At 38.9% G+C, this 15849-nt stretch overlaps 1 protein-coding gene across 1 annotated transcript in view; it reads right to left on the bottom strand.

Moving 5' to 3' along the window:
• Positions 1 to 14851, bottom strand: part of ELOVL2 (ELOVL fatty acid elongase 2) — an 89443-nt gene extending 74592 nt beyond the window's left edge. Inside the window, exon 1 of the mRNA XM_033115495.1 lies at positions 14831 to 14851. Within this exon, the coding sequence (XP_032971386.1) occupies positions 14831 to 14833 (3 nt within the window). The 5' untranslated portion in view covers positions 14834 to 14851. The remainder of the gene's footprint in view (positions 1 to 14830) is intronic.
• Positions 14852 to 15849: the final 998 nt, after the last annotated feature.

Raw genomic sequence — 15849 nt, 5'->3', positions numbered from 1 at the left:
AATATAAGAATAAAGGGCATACCAGAAGGAGAAGAAAGAGAGACGGGAATAGAGAATATATTCAAACAAATTGGTGATGAGAATTTCCCAAACTTGTGGACAGAACTGGATCCTCAAATCCAAAAAGCAAATAGAACACCTAATTACCTTAATCCCAACAGGCCTTCTCCAAGACACATTGTATTGAAGCTGTCTAAAATCAACGACAAAGAAAGAATCCTCAAGGCAGCCAGGGAAAAGAAGACGGTAACCTACAAAGGAAAGCCCATTAGATTATCATCAGATTTTTCAGCAAAAACTCTACAAGTCAGGAGAGAGTGGAACCAAATATTCAAACTATTGAAAGAGAGAAATTATGAGCCAAGAATAATGTATCCAGCAAAGATATCCTTTAGATATGAAGGAGGAATAAAGACCTTTCCAGACATACCAAAGCTGAGGGAATTTTCTAATACACAACCTGCCCTACAAGAAATACTAAAGGAGGCTATTCGACCACCATCAACAGGGACAATTTGTGGCAACCAAAACATAAAAAGGGGGAGAGTAAAGGCCTGAACAAGAATATGGGAATGGAGAAAGTAAGTGTGCTAAAGAAAATGGAATACTCTAAATATCAAACTTTCTTTTACTTAAACTTAAGGGTAACCACTCAAGAAAAATCCCGAACTGAAATACATACTGTAATAAAAGAAGAAACAGAGGGAAACATTATAGAATACCACCATACAGAAATAATAAACAACAAAAAGGCAAAGAAACAATGGAGACACAGCCTTACCAGAAAACTAAAGATAGAATGACAGGAAATCCTCACATGTCAATAATCACCTTAAATGTAAATGGACTGAACTCACCAATAAAAAGGTACAGAGTAGCAGATGGATCAAAAAACTAAACTCAACCATATGCTGTCTCCAAGAGACACATCTCAGCTACAAGGACAAGCATAGACTCAAAGTGAAAGGGTGGAAATCGACACTCCAAGCAAATGGTACCCAGAGAAAATCAGGTGTAGCCATAATGATATCAGATGAAACAGACTTCAGGGTGAAAAAGGTAACAAGAGACAAAGATGGACATTTCATAATGGTAAAGGGGACTATACAACAAGAAGACATAACAATCATCAATATTTATGCCCCCAATCAGGGAGCACTGAAATATACCAAGCAACTATTAATAGAACTAAAGGGAGAAATGGACCAAAACACAATTATACTAGGGGACTTAAATACATCATTGACAGATATGGATAGATCATCCAAACAGAAAATAAATAACGAAATAGCAGCCCTAAATGACACATTAGATGAAATGGACATAATTGACATATATAGAGCACTTCAACTAAAAAAAAAAACATCAGACTATGCATTCTTTTCTAGTGTCCATGGAACATTCTCAAGGATAGGCCATATATTGGGACATAAAATCAGCCTCAGCAAATTTAAGAAGATTGAAATCATACCAAGCATATTCTCTGATCAAAAGGCTTTGAAATTGGATATCAACTGCAAAAAGAAAGCAGGAAAAAACCACAAATACATGGAGATTAAACAACATACTTTTAAAGAACGACTGGGTCAAAGAAGAAATTAGAGGAGAGATCAAAAGATACATAGAAACAAATGACAATGAAAATACATCCTACCAAAATTTTTGGGAAGCAGCGAAAGCAGTTTTAAGAGGGAAATTTATGTCATTACAGGCCTATCTCAAGAAACAAGAAAAATTCCAAATAAATAATCTCATGTTACACCTTAAAGAACTAGAAAAAGAAGAACAAGAGAAACCCAAGGTCAGCAGAAGAAAGGAAATAACAAAAATCAGAGCAGAACTAAATGAAATAGAGAACAAAAAGACAATAGAAAAAATTAATGTGACAAAGAGCTGATTCTTTGAAAAGATTAACAAAATTGACAAACCTTTGGCTAGACTCACTAAGATAAAAAGAGAGAAGACACTAATTAACAAAATCAGAAATGAAAAAGGGGAAGTTATCATGGACACCACAGAAATACAAAGGATCATCCAAGAATACTATAAAGGACTATATGCCACCAAATTCAATAACCTAGAAGAAATGGACAAGTTCTTAGAAACATATAGCCTTCCAAGGCTGAACCATGAAGAACTGGAAAATCTAAACAGAGCGATCACCAGTAATGAAATTGAATCAGTCATCCAAAACCTTCCCAAAAGCAAAAGCCCGGGACCAGATGGCTTCACTAGTGAATTCTACCAAACCTTCAAAGAGGATCTAATACCAATCCGGCTCAAACTCTTCCAAAAAATTGAAGAAGAGACAGTACTCCCTAACTCATTTTATGAGGCCAACATTACCCTGATACCAAAACCTGGTAAGGACAACACACAAAAAAGAAAACTACAGACCAATACCTCTGAGGAATACAGATGCAAAAATCCTAAACAAAATTCTAGCAAATCGAATACAACAATGCATTATAAAGATCATTCATCACGACCAAGTGGGGTTCATCCCCAGGGCACAAGGATGGTTCAACATCCACAAATCCATCAATGTGATACATCACATAAACAAAATAAATGACAAAAATCATATGATTATATCAATTGATGCAGAAAAAGCATTTGACAAGATACAACATCCATTTATGATTAAAACACTTAACAAAATAGATATAGAAGGAATATACCTTAACATAATAAAGGCCATATATGACAAGCCCTCAGCTAATCTCATAATTAATGGTGAAAAACTGAAGCCCTTTGCTCTACGTTCAGGAACACGACAGGGCTGTCCCCCATCACCTCTGCTTTTCAACATAGTGTTGGAAGTCCTTGCCAGAGCAATCAGGCAAGAGAAAGAAATAAAAGGCATCCACAGTGGGAATGAAGAAGTTAAATTATCACTCTTTGCAGATGACATGATGCTATATATAGAAAACCCTAAAGACTCCATCAAAAAGCTATTAGAAACAATCAACGAATACAGTAAAGTTGCTGGCTACAAAATCAACGTACAAAAGTCCATTGCATTCCTATATACTAACAATGAAATCTCAGAAAAAGAAATACAAAAAACAATTCCTTTTGAAATTGCAGCAAAAAGAGTAAAATACCTAGGAATAAACTTAACCAAGGATGTGAAGGACCTATATGCTGAAAACTATAAAACATTTTTGAAAGAAACTGAAGAAGACACAAAGAAATGGAAAGACATTCCATGCTCATGGATTGGAAGAATCAACATAGTTCAAATGGTTATATTACCCAAAGCAATATACAGATTTAATGCAATCCCCATCAAAATCCCAATGGCATTTTTTAAAGAAATAGAACAAAAAATCATCAGATTTGTTTGGAACCACAAAAGACCTCAAATAGCCAAAGCAATTTTAAGAAAAAAGAACATTACTGGAGGTATCACACTCCCTGACTTTAGCTTGTACTACAGGGCTACAATAATCAAAACAGCATGGTATTGGCAGAAAAACAGACACATAGACCAATGGAATAGAATTGAGACCCAGAAATAAAACCACATAAATATGGATAGATAATTTTTGACAAAGAAGCTAAAAACATACAATGGAGGAAAGACAGCCTCTTCATTAAATGGTGCTTGGAGAATTGGAAAGCCACGTGCAAAAGAATGAAACTGGACTGCTATCTGTCACCATGTACCAAAATTAATCCAAAATGGATCAAAGACTTAAGCATAAGACCTGACACAATAAACTGCATAGAAGAAAACATAGGTACTAAACTTATGGACCTTGGGTTCAAAGAGCATTTTATGAATTTGACTCCAAAGGCAATGGAAGTAAAAGCTAAAATAAACAAATGGGACTATATGAAACCTAAAAGCTTCTACACAGCAAAAGATACCATCGACAAAATAAAGAGGCAACCAACTGAATGGGAGAAGATTTTTGCAAACAGTGCCTCCGATAAGGGGCTAATATCCAAAATATACAAGGAACTCATGAAACTCAACAACAAAAAAACAAACAACCCAATTGAAAAATGGGCAGAGGACCTGAAGAGACATTTCTCCAAAGAGGACATACAAATGGCAAATAGACATATGAAAAAATGCTCAACATCACTAATCATCGGAGAAATGCAAATAAAAACCACAATGAGATATCATCTCACCCCAGTCAGAATGGCTATCATCAACAAGACAAATAGTAACAATCGTTGGAGAGGCTGTGGAGAAAAAGGAACCCTCATACACTGTTGGTGGGAATGCAGACTGGTGCAGCCGTTATGGAAGGCAGTGTGGAGGTTCCTCAAAAAATTACGAATAGAATTACCATATGACCCAGGAATCCCTCTCCTGGGTATCTACCCAAAAAATCTGAAAACATCTACACATAAAGACACATGTGCTCCAATGTTCACTGCAGCTTTGTTTACGGTGGCCAAGGCATGGAAACAACCAAAATGTCCTTCAACAGATGAATGGATAAAGAAGTTGTGGTATATATACACAATGGAATATTATATGGTGGTAAGAAAAGATGATATAGGAACATTTGTGACAACATGGATGGATCTTGAGAGTATAGTGCTAAGCGAAACAAGTCAGACAGAAAAAGCAGAGAACCATATGATTTCACTGATATGTGTTATATAAACCAAAAACAACAAAAGAACAAGACAAACAAATGAGAAACAAGAACTCATAGACACAGACAATAGTTTAGTGGTTACCAGAGGGTAAGGGGGTGGGGGGTGGGAGATGGGGGTAAGGGGGATCAAATACATGGTGATAGAAGGAGAACTGACTCCGGGTGGTGCACACACAATGGGATTTATAGATGATGTAATGCAGAACTGTACACCTGAAATCTATGTAATTTTACTAACAATTGTCACTCCAATAAATTAAAAAAACAAAACAGAGCCACAGGGTGGCTGAGTGGATAAGAAAGCAAGACCCTTGTATATGCTGTATACAAGAGACTCATCTCAGATCAAAAGACACACACAGGCTGAAAGTGAAGGGCTGAAGTAAGGTATTACATGCAAATGGAAATGAAAAAAAGCTGGAGTTGCAATACTTATATCTGACAAAATAGACTTTAAAATCAAGAACATATTAAAAGACAAAGATGGGCACTATATAATAATAAAGGGATCGATCTGACAAGAGGACATAACCCTAGTAAACATCTATGCACCCAACATAGGAGTACCTAAATATGTAAAACAGATATTGACTGACATACAGACAGAGATCAACAGTAACACTATCCTAGTAAGGGACGTCAACACACCTCTGACAACAAGGGACAGGTCTTCCAGACAGAAAATCAATATGGAAACAATGGCCTTAAATGACACATTGGACCACTTGGATTTAATCAATATTTTCAGAGCATTTCACCCAAAGCTGCAGAATACACGTTCTTGTCAAGCATACATGGAACATTTTCCAAGACAGACCACATGTTAGGCCACAAAACAAGTTCTTGATAAATTTGAGAATATTGAAATCATACCAGTTGTCTTCTCTGACTACAGTGCTATGAAATTAGAAATGAACTACAGGAAAAAAATTGGAAGACACACCAATTCATGGAGGCTGAATAACATGTTACTAAATAATGAATGGGTCAACCAGGGGATCAAGGAAGAAATCAAAAGATATTTCGAGACAAACGAAAATGAAAATACGACGACCCAAAATCTATGGGATGCCACGAAAGCAGTCCTAAGAGGGAACTTCATAGCATTGCAGGCCTACCTAAAGAAACAAGAAAAATCACTAATCAATAGTTTATCTTCACACTAAAGGGATCTGGGAAAAGAACAGCAAAATAAGCCCAAAGGGAGTACAAGGAAGGAGATAATAAAGACCAGAGAGGAAATAAATGAACTTGAAACCAGAAAAACAATACAAAAGATCAATGAATCCAAGAGTTGGTTCTTAGAGAAACAAACAAAATCGACAAACCTTTAGCCAAACTCTTTGAAAAAAAGAGAGGGCCCAAATTAATAAAATCAGAAATGAAAGAGAAGTGACAACAGACACCACAGAAATACAAAAAAATTTAAGAAATTACTATGAGCAACTATATGCCAACAAATTTGACAATCTGGAAGAAATGGACAATTTTCTAGAGGCGTACAACCTTCCAAGGCTAACTCAAGAAGAAACAGAAAACCTGAATAGACTGATTACCACCAGGGAAATTGAATCAGTAATTAACAATCTCTCAACAAACAAAAGCCCTGGACCAGATGGCTTTACAGATGAATTTTACAAAACTTTCAAAAAAGAATTATCACCTATTCTCCTCAAGCTCTTCCAAAAAATCCAGAAGGAGGGAAGGCTCCCAAAGACTTTTTACAAAGCCACTATCACCCTGATCCCCAAATCAGACAAAGACACCACACACAAAAAAAAACTATAGGCCGATTTCTCTAGATGCACATAGATGCACATAGATTTCTCTAGATGAACATAGACACAAAAATCCTCAACAAAATATTAGCAAACAGAATTCAGCAATACATTAAAGAGATCATACACCATGATCAAGTGGGATTCATCCCTGGTATGCAAGGGTGGTTCAACATCCGCAAATCAATTAGTGTGATACACCACATTAACAAAATGAAAAATAAAAATCACAGGATCATATCAATAGATGCAGAAAAAGTATTTGATAAAATCTAGCAGCCATTTATGATAAAAACCCTTAAGAAAGTGGGAATACAGGGATCATATCTCAACATAATAAAGGCCATATATGATAAACCCACAGCTAACATCATACTCAATGGGGAAAAGCTAAAACCATTCCCCTTAAGATCAGGAACAAGGCAAGGTTGCCCACTTCTCCACTTCTATTCAACGTAGTGCTGGAAGTGCTAGCCACAGCATTCAGACAAGAAAAAGAAATAAAGGGCATCCAAATTGGTAAGGAGGAAGTAAAATTGTCCTTATATGCAGATGACATGATACTATATAGAGAACCCTAGAGACTCCACCAAGAAACTATTAGAGCTGATAGATGAATTTTGTAAAGTAGCAGGATACAAAATTAATATTCAGAAATCAGTTGCATTTGTATATACCATTAATAAAACATCAGAAGGAGAAATTAAAAAACAATCCCATTTACAATTGCTTCAAAGACTATAAAATACCTGGAGATAAATTTAACCAAAGTAAAAGATCTGTAGTCAGAAAATTATAAGACACTGAAGAAAGAAATGAAAGAAGATACAAATAGATGGAAACACATACCATGTTCATGGATAGGAAGAATTAATATAGTTAAAATGTCCATACTGCCTAAGGCAATATTCATATTCAACGCAATTCCTATCAAACTACCAACGACGTTTTTCACAGAAATAGAACATATAATCCTAAAATTTATATGGGACCATAAAAGAGCCCGGATAGCCTCAGCAATCTTGAGAAATAAGACCAAAGTGGGAGGTATAACGATACCTGACATCAAATTATACTACAAGGCTACAGTAATCAAAACAGCATGATACTGGCATAAAAACAGACACATAGATCAATGAAACAGAATAGAGAGTCCAGAAATAAATCCATGCCTATATGGTCATTTAATCTATGACAATGAAGCAAGAATGTACGGTGGGGTAAAGACAGTCTATTCAATAAATGGTGCTGGGAAACCTGGACAGACACATGCAAAAAAATGAAGCTGCACCACCTGTTTACACCATATACAAAAATAAATTCAAAATGGCTTAAAGACTTAAATGTAAGATCTGAAACCATAAAATTCCTAGAAGAAAATATAGGAAGAAACTTCACAGACATTACCCGGAGTAAGATTGTTACTGATATATCCCCTCGCACAAGGGAAGTAAGAGAAAAAAATAAATATGTGGGATTACATCAAACTAAAAAGTTTTCACAGCAAAGGAAACCATCAATAAAACAAAAAGGGATCCTACTGAATGGGAAAAGATATTTGCCAATGATATATCTGATAAGGGGTTAATATCACAAATTTATAAAAAACTCACTCAACTCAACTCCAAAAAAACAAACAACCCAATTAAAAACTGGGCAGAGGACATGAAGAGATATTTTTCTAAAAAGTACATAGAGATGGCAAACAGACATATGAAAAAAATGCTCAACCTCACTAACCATCAGAGAAATGCAAATAAAAACCACAACGATATACCACCTCACCCCAGTCAAAATGGCTATCGTCAATAAATCAAGAAACAAGTGCTGGCGCGGATGTGGAGAAAAGGGAACCCTTGTGCACTGTTGGTGGGATTGCAGATTGGTGCAGCCACTATGGAAAACAGTATGGAGGTATCTCAAAAATCTGAAAAATGGAACTACTTTATGATCCAGCAATTCCACTCCTGGGTATCTGTCTGGAGAAATCCAAAACTCTAATTCAAAAAACTTTATGCATTCCTATGTTTATTGCAGCACTATACACAATAGCTAAGACATGGAAACAACCGAAATGCCCATTGGTAGATGACTGAATTAAGAAACTGTGGTACATTTATACAATGGAGTATTACGCAGCCATAAAGAAGAAAGAAATCTTACCATTTGCAACAACATGGATGGACCTAGAGAACATTATGTTAAGTGAAATAAGTCAGACAGAGAAAGACAAATACCATATGATCTCACTTATATGTGGAATCTAAAGAAAACAATAAGTGAATGAACTAATCAGAAACAGTTTTGGAGACATAGAGGAAAAACTGAGGGTTGCTAGATGGGAGGGGGGTGGGGATAAGGGGGAAGGTGAGGGGATTAGAAAACAATCAGTAACCACAAGATGACCACGGGGTTCTGAAAATTAATTTGGGGAATGTAATCAATAATGTTGTAAAGATTTTGTAGGGTATGTGATGGACACTTGTCTCATTAGGGAGACCACCTCAGGGATGATGTAGATGCCTGATCACTGCACTGTACACCTGAAGCTGAAGCTGAACAATAATGAATGTCAACTACAAGTTTGTATACATATATATACATGTACATATATATGTATATATATGTATATACTTACAAGAAGCGGAGTACAGCATTAGGAATAGAGACAGTGGAAATGGAATGGCTGTGTGCGATGTCAGAGGGATAGTGAATGGGGGGTGGGAGGTTCACACAGTGTGAGGGATATAAATGATAAACGTCTATGTATTACTTTGTCTTGTGCACCTGAAACTAATAAAAAAAATTTTTTTTTTAATTTAAAAAAACGAGATAACATGTGCTCTGAAGATCACTGAAGAACATTTAACTGAATAAATAGGACATATTATAAAACTTGTAATGTATTTAAGTGACAACTAAAAGCCCCCCAAGAATAATTATTCAGTAAATTCATGAATGATAGCTTTGTTTACATTACTATTAAGATAATTATATTAATATTCATTTTTAATTGTAGTAACAACTTAGTGACATAATTATAGATTTTATTATATGATTTTATTATATAAAATAACAACCTAGCCCTGTCTACAAATTATATTATGAAATGCAAATATAATTATAGAAATGCATATATAAGAACTGATGATGGAATTATGGGTTTCGTTATTTAAAACCAATGACATAACCTGTCCCCTTCCACAAACATGATTGTAAAGTATAAATATAGTTGTAGGGACTTACACACATCATCATTTACTAAAAGGTTACACAGCCATATATGTATTGATGAAGCAGCTGTATTACTGAAACAGGCCTAAACTGAACTATGATAAATTAAAACATTTTAAATGCATCAAAGAGATATTGTTCTTTGAAAGAATTGTATTGTGGATATGTTTGCAAAGCAAATGTTTATTTTCCAATTCATCCTGTATGAATGGTAAATGGGATATAGAGAGGAAAGAGCACTGCACTGGGAATCAGCGTTCACTTTATCAGCAAACAGTCATTTAGCATTTACTGTATGTCAGGCATCAGCTCAGAGATACATCACTAAACAATGCAAACAAAAATCTCTATCCTCATGAAGTTGGCAATCAGGTAGGAAAGGATAAACAAAAATCACATAAGTAAACTATTAGATTATTCCAAGTGCTATGTAAATGAGTAAATACTTAGGTTATAAGTGTTATGAATAAAAGAGCAGTGTAAGGGGATCAGGTAAGTATGTGAGGGCAGGTTCCAGTTTTCAATAAAGTGATAACGGCAGATCTTATTATGAAGGTATTGAGAAAACAGCCATACAGCTCCCTAGGGAAATTTCCAGCCAGAGGCAACAGGCAGTAGTAAAGACCCCATTTGGTTCTGATAAAACAATCTTGCGAAAAATACCCCATTTTGTGGGTGAGTAAACAGCGTCTCTGACTTGATTTAAGGAAACAGAGCTAGTCAGTAATAAAGCCAGGACTAGACACCAGGTTTCTTGACTCGGTCCAGTGCCATTCTTCTGTTTTGTGCCTTTGTTCACGAGGCACAGAGAAAGTGCTCTGTTTCCTATAACACACTGAGTAAAGGTAAAGTATCATCACTGTTGTGGTTGTTTTTGCTATTATTATTATTAACCAGGTCCTCTGATATTTATTGAAAGGTAAAAGCTCAAATAATTTTATTTTCCCTTCCCATGGTTTATTGTCTCCTTCCTTTAAATATTCTTCTTCTCTTGGATGGATCTTTTTAATACCAGATGATCAGTTAATTATATTTCTTTGGATATTTGATAAAGGAAAGGTGTTTAGCATAGGAAGAAGCTATAAAATAGAAAGCATTCATGACAACATGAGAAAGAGATGATGAAAGAATGGAGAGAACAGTGATTGCAGGAGAGAAGTATATTTCTCAAGACATACAGGCAGGCAGGGAGAGAAGAAGGGAAGTGGGAGAAGCTTTGAAACATGAGGGCTACAGCCCCCAGCATCAAGTTACTACACGAAAACGATGAATCTGGACTTAAAGAAACAAACTTACAGTAAAAATGTTAAAAACAAAGAGACCACAAAAGAGAAAACCTGTAGAAAAGGCAAGAATAGTGGAAAAGGGGCTGGAGAGGAAAGGAGAAGACTTAAAGATATTTTCAAGTAAAAATATGAGAATATTCTACAATAAACACTACAAAAAAAGAGTAAGAATCAGATTTCAGACACAGTAGACTTGAGAGCTGGTGGAATTACTAACAGCAAAAGGGAACAGAGAAGAGAGTCTGAAAGATGAGCTTTATTTTCGTAATGCTAGGTCTAAGGTGGCAGTGAGGTTTCTCACGAGTGGAAAGGGCCGAATAGATAAGATGTAAATTTGGAAGATGCGTATCATTTAGAACTGTTTTGTCCAATACAGTAGCCTCTCACCATGTGTGGCTATTGAAATTGTGGCTAGCCGGAACTGAATGTGCTGTAAGTATAAATAGATATCAGATTTTGAAGATTTCATATAAAAAAATGTAAAATATCTCACTAATACTTACATCAATTACATGTTGAAAAAATATTTGCATGGATTGGGTTAAATGAAAAATATTAAAATTAGTTTCACCTGTTTCTTTTTACTTTTTAATGTGACTACTAAAAAATTAAAAATGACTGTGTGGCTTGCGTTATATTTCTACTGGACACTTGACTGACATGAAGCAATATTAGATATGTATTAGGGTCACATAAGGGGAACAGATCTATGAGGTTAATCACTGACATCATCCTGACATGTCTCAACTGAAAACAGATATGGGAAAAAAAGAACACGTCATTATAATGGTTAATATTTACTGGGCACTCTAAGCATTATGCTAGACACATTAAGTGCATCACCTTGTTTGTTCCTCCCAACAACCTTAGGAGATACTAGTCTTTTTTTACAAAAGAAAAGACTCAGGCCTAAAGAAGTTAATCTGCCCAAGGTCACACAGTTAACTGTTGGCATCGGGATTCAAACTCACGGCTGACCCAGATCTCAAGCTGTAAACTGTCACATCATCAATTCCAGAACAATTTATACTCTGCAATTATTAAATTGTTAGTTTAAATATAACCATTTAAAAATCTAACAATTTATTAGAATGGTTCATTGTCTGAGTCAGTGATTTACTAGTGATGTCCTAATTTGATTCAGAGAAAATACAAATGTGTAAATTTGTAACTTTAGAGTTATGAGCTACTGATGTTGGCATATTTTCACCATGCTGGGCCTTATAGTTTCCAATGCAACTTTTTGCCCTTTGTTAATGTCTACTCCTAAAAACCCAAACCTGTCAAGTGAGATGGTACAACAGAGACGATTGTGGGCACAACCCTGAACAGCAGGGCCCGGTTTTCTGAACATACTTAGACATATGTCATGGATCCACTTATATTTTAAACACTCTCTTTCAAACTATGAAAGTAACTGAACCTCCCAAACTGTGATTTAAATGTTTTGGGTGGCGCTGGATTAAATTGCAACCTTTTGTTGAAGAACTAAATATTAAACTTACACAACAGGATACTTTAAAAAGAGATTTTTGAACTCCTTGAAAATGCAACACTTTCAAGGAACAGAAAGAAAAAAATGGCTTGATATTTTTGACTGGAATCATAACATAGCATAATCTCCTACAAATATAAATTGGGATCCAAAGAATTAGGTGTTTCTCATTTATGTTTGGTTGGTTTTAATTTCAAATACAAACTTATCTTTCATTTTGCCTTTAATTTCTACCACCTATCTGGACTAGACGGTAATCATGGAACCGCTGAATTTGTATGTCTATAATTACATCATTTTCAGAAACTTGCCCATGTAAATTTTATCAAGCCGTTTGGCTCAAATTATATAAAAACACTTCCTCAGCCTTAAAACATGGATTGCCATCAATTTACACTATGGAAATGGAAAAACAAAAGGGAATTTCAAGGGAAAACATTTGTTTTGGTATAAGACTAATTAGCAGAGACATCATGAGACATGGATTCAAAGGGGTGTCTCTGAACTTACCCACTAATTTATGAATTTAACCCTGCCTCATCTTTTTAAAAAAATGAGATGACTTGGATTTGGACATATTTATAAAAATTGCTCCTCTGAAGAACCAAAGTTTCTGAGAAAAGCTTATCTAAAGAAGAAGTATTAAAATTGTATAGGGTAGAGCTTATAAGAGTTTGCCCCTTACTTTGGCTCTTTTAGGTTAATTTCCATGACTCTTCCACCCAATTAAGAAGTTATCCTTGGACTTGTTCCCTTATTCATTTCAATTCATAATCATTTGGAACAATGGTTTAGACCCGGAAGGAGAGAGCCAGGTAGTCCTTAAAATGCTTTGTCCACCCACATGCTAAGGTGACAGACCCAGGCATAACAGATGGCCACTCAATACTCCTATCATTGAGGTCCACCAACCAAATTGACTCCCTGCTTTCCAGAGAATCCCTCCTCTCAAACTTCACTTGAGATTCTCCTCATTACAACTGTCAATTAGATAATCCTTGTAGTTGCATTGCTGCTTCCCGTTTCTTCATTAGCAGAAAGTATGCTGCTTTATTGGGTTAATTTACAAAAACATGTTGAGTACTTACTAGGTGCCAGGCACTGTTGCAGTTACTAGAAATACAGCAGAGGACAAAATGACAAAAATCTCAATCCTCCTGAAACTTACATTCTGGTGGGGTACACAGTCAATAAACAAGTTAGACAAAATCGATAGTATGTTAAATATTAGATACGGAAGAGGGGGAAAAAATGAAGCGGTCAAGGGGAATATGAACTGTGGTATGTAGGGTGGGAAAGACGGGAATTTTGATAAAGTGGCCAAAAAGGCTTCATATATAATCAGGTAGATAGTGTGTATCTGAAAGGATAGAGAGGGCAAAATCTACGTAGGACTGCTCAGTGTCAGCTGGAGTGCGGAAAGGACCGGAGGTTAGCATGTTTTAACCAGCCCTGAAGTGGAGAGTAAATCATATGGGAAGGAGGAGAGAAGCAAAAATAAAATATGGACCACTGAAGACATGTGGGTTTCACAGTTTGCCTAGGACTGACTGGTCCTTCGAGCATGGCACAACACACTCTCTTTTTTAGTCACAGATCCAGGCTCTGCTGCCAAAACCCTCAGGCAAGCCATGTGGATACGGACCCCGACAGACACCCCAGCCCCTCCCCACCCCTAGGCCCCCAACAGAGCTAATGCCAAGCAGAAAGCGTTATAAATTCAGAGTCGAGTACTGGCCTGGGAAACTGGAAGACAGAGAGTAATCGTTGGAAAGAACGCACCAGAGGCCCCTCCATCCCCGTACACAAATGGAAACCTACCCCCTGACACCACCATGCAAACCCAGGGAGGCACTGGCAAGCACACAGACACACCCCTGGGGCTACAGGCACGGAGCAGACAGGAGAGGAGGCATGAATTCAGCCGTTAGAGCCCAAACCCCAGAATTTCTCTACGCAGGGTCGGGACCGCGCGAGGGAAACGCCGTTCCCCTGGCCAAGAGCCGGAGGACGGCGGGTGGGAGCGTGTGCGGGGCCAAGGAGGCTGTGAGCGGCGAGCCGGCGAGCCCCCCGCAGGAGCCGGCGGTTTCGTCGGGCATCCCCGGCGACGGCCGGCCGCGTGCATGCAACAGGGGGCTGGAAGCGAGCAGGCGCCCCGTGGGGCCGGGACCGGACCGGACCCGGACAAAGTGCCTGAAACCCGCGGGCCCGGGCCCGCGCGTCCTCAACCCAAACGTTCACCGCCCCCTCCCCAGGCCCGCGCGGGCCCGGCCCGCCGACAGCGACGGGTTCCAGCGGTCGAATCCGCAGCTCCCGCGCCGCCGCCCGCTCGGCCCCTTCCCGCCCAGCGCGCCGGTGGAGAAGAGAAAGAAAGAAAGAGCGGCGGCGGCGGCGCTGCGCGGTCCCACTCACCATGATCCCCGGCGGCGGCGGCGGCGGCGCGGCGACCCAGGCGGGCGGTGCGCTGTCCAGGGTAGCCAGCGTTCCTCTGCCCCGCGCTCCGCGCCGCCCGCTCTACTTACCCCCACCCACACCCACGCCCACACCCAGCGCGCGCACGCCGCCCGCCCGCGCTTCCCCGCCCCCTCGGGCTCGCGCCACTCCCGCGCGGCGCTCAGCTCAGGGCCGTTTCGGGCGCCCACTGCTCTTCGCCCCCTCCCCTAGCCCGGGACACGCGGGCCGCAATGCGAGGGGGGCAGCAGGGGCAGAGGCGGGACAGGTGAAGCGGCGGTCCCGTGCGGCCTCGCGCGCCCGCTTCCGAGAGCCCGGCTTCTCCGGCGAGGCCGCGGCGCCCCCTGCCGGGAGGGCGATGATTTGCAGGCCCAGCGGGCGCTGTCTGCGCGCGGCAGCTCAACGTTAGCGGAGTCTCAGCGAGGACCCACCAGCCACCGGCCTCTGTCCTGTCCCCTGGACGCTGCGATGGCTGCGGAAGCAGAAGGGAGGGCCAGGGCACTGGTCCTGCTATTAGTTGGGCTCCGTGGGTTTCAAGCACACGGTAAACGGAGAATAGCTCTTGATCATGCAGGTTTGCAAGATGTAGGTGATTTAGATACTCGTATTAGGATCAGTCAGGTGCCTTTAGGGATGAGGTCGGGAGACCGATCATTCTGTGCAGGAGATTCCTTTTCTCACACAACGCTATCTCCACAGGATTTTATCCCAGGGGCTAATGCCACCAATGGTCATTTTAACAATTATTTGTGAACAGAAAAGTATGGGATCCTAGATCCTGAGCTTTCAATTTTACTTCTATTTTTGTCGACCAAGGTGAAAGAAGTCAGGAAAGGCAGATTTGTGTATTACATGACCTTTACTCGTTTTCTAGCGTTAAAAATGAGTGCTTTTTTTTTTTTTGATGTGGCCAATGTGGTTGACTGAAATGCAAGCAAAGTAAACACATTTATTGGAGTCAGAAACATTGTATGTGGATG

This window comes from Rhinolophus ferrumequinum, chromosome 9, assembly GCF_004115265.2.
Source record: "Rhinolophus ferrumequinum isolate MPI-CBG mRhiFer1 chromosome 9, mRhiFer1_v1.p, whole genome shotgun sequence".
NCBI classification, from domain to species: domain Eukaryota; kingdom Metazoa; phylum Chordata; class Mammalia; order Chiroptera; family Rhinolophidae; genus Rhinolophus; species Rhinolophus ferrumequinum.
This window is presented reverse-complemented; position numbering and strand designations above follow the sequence as displayed.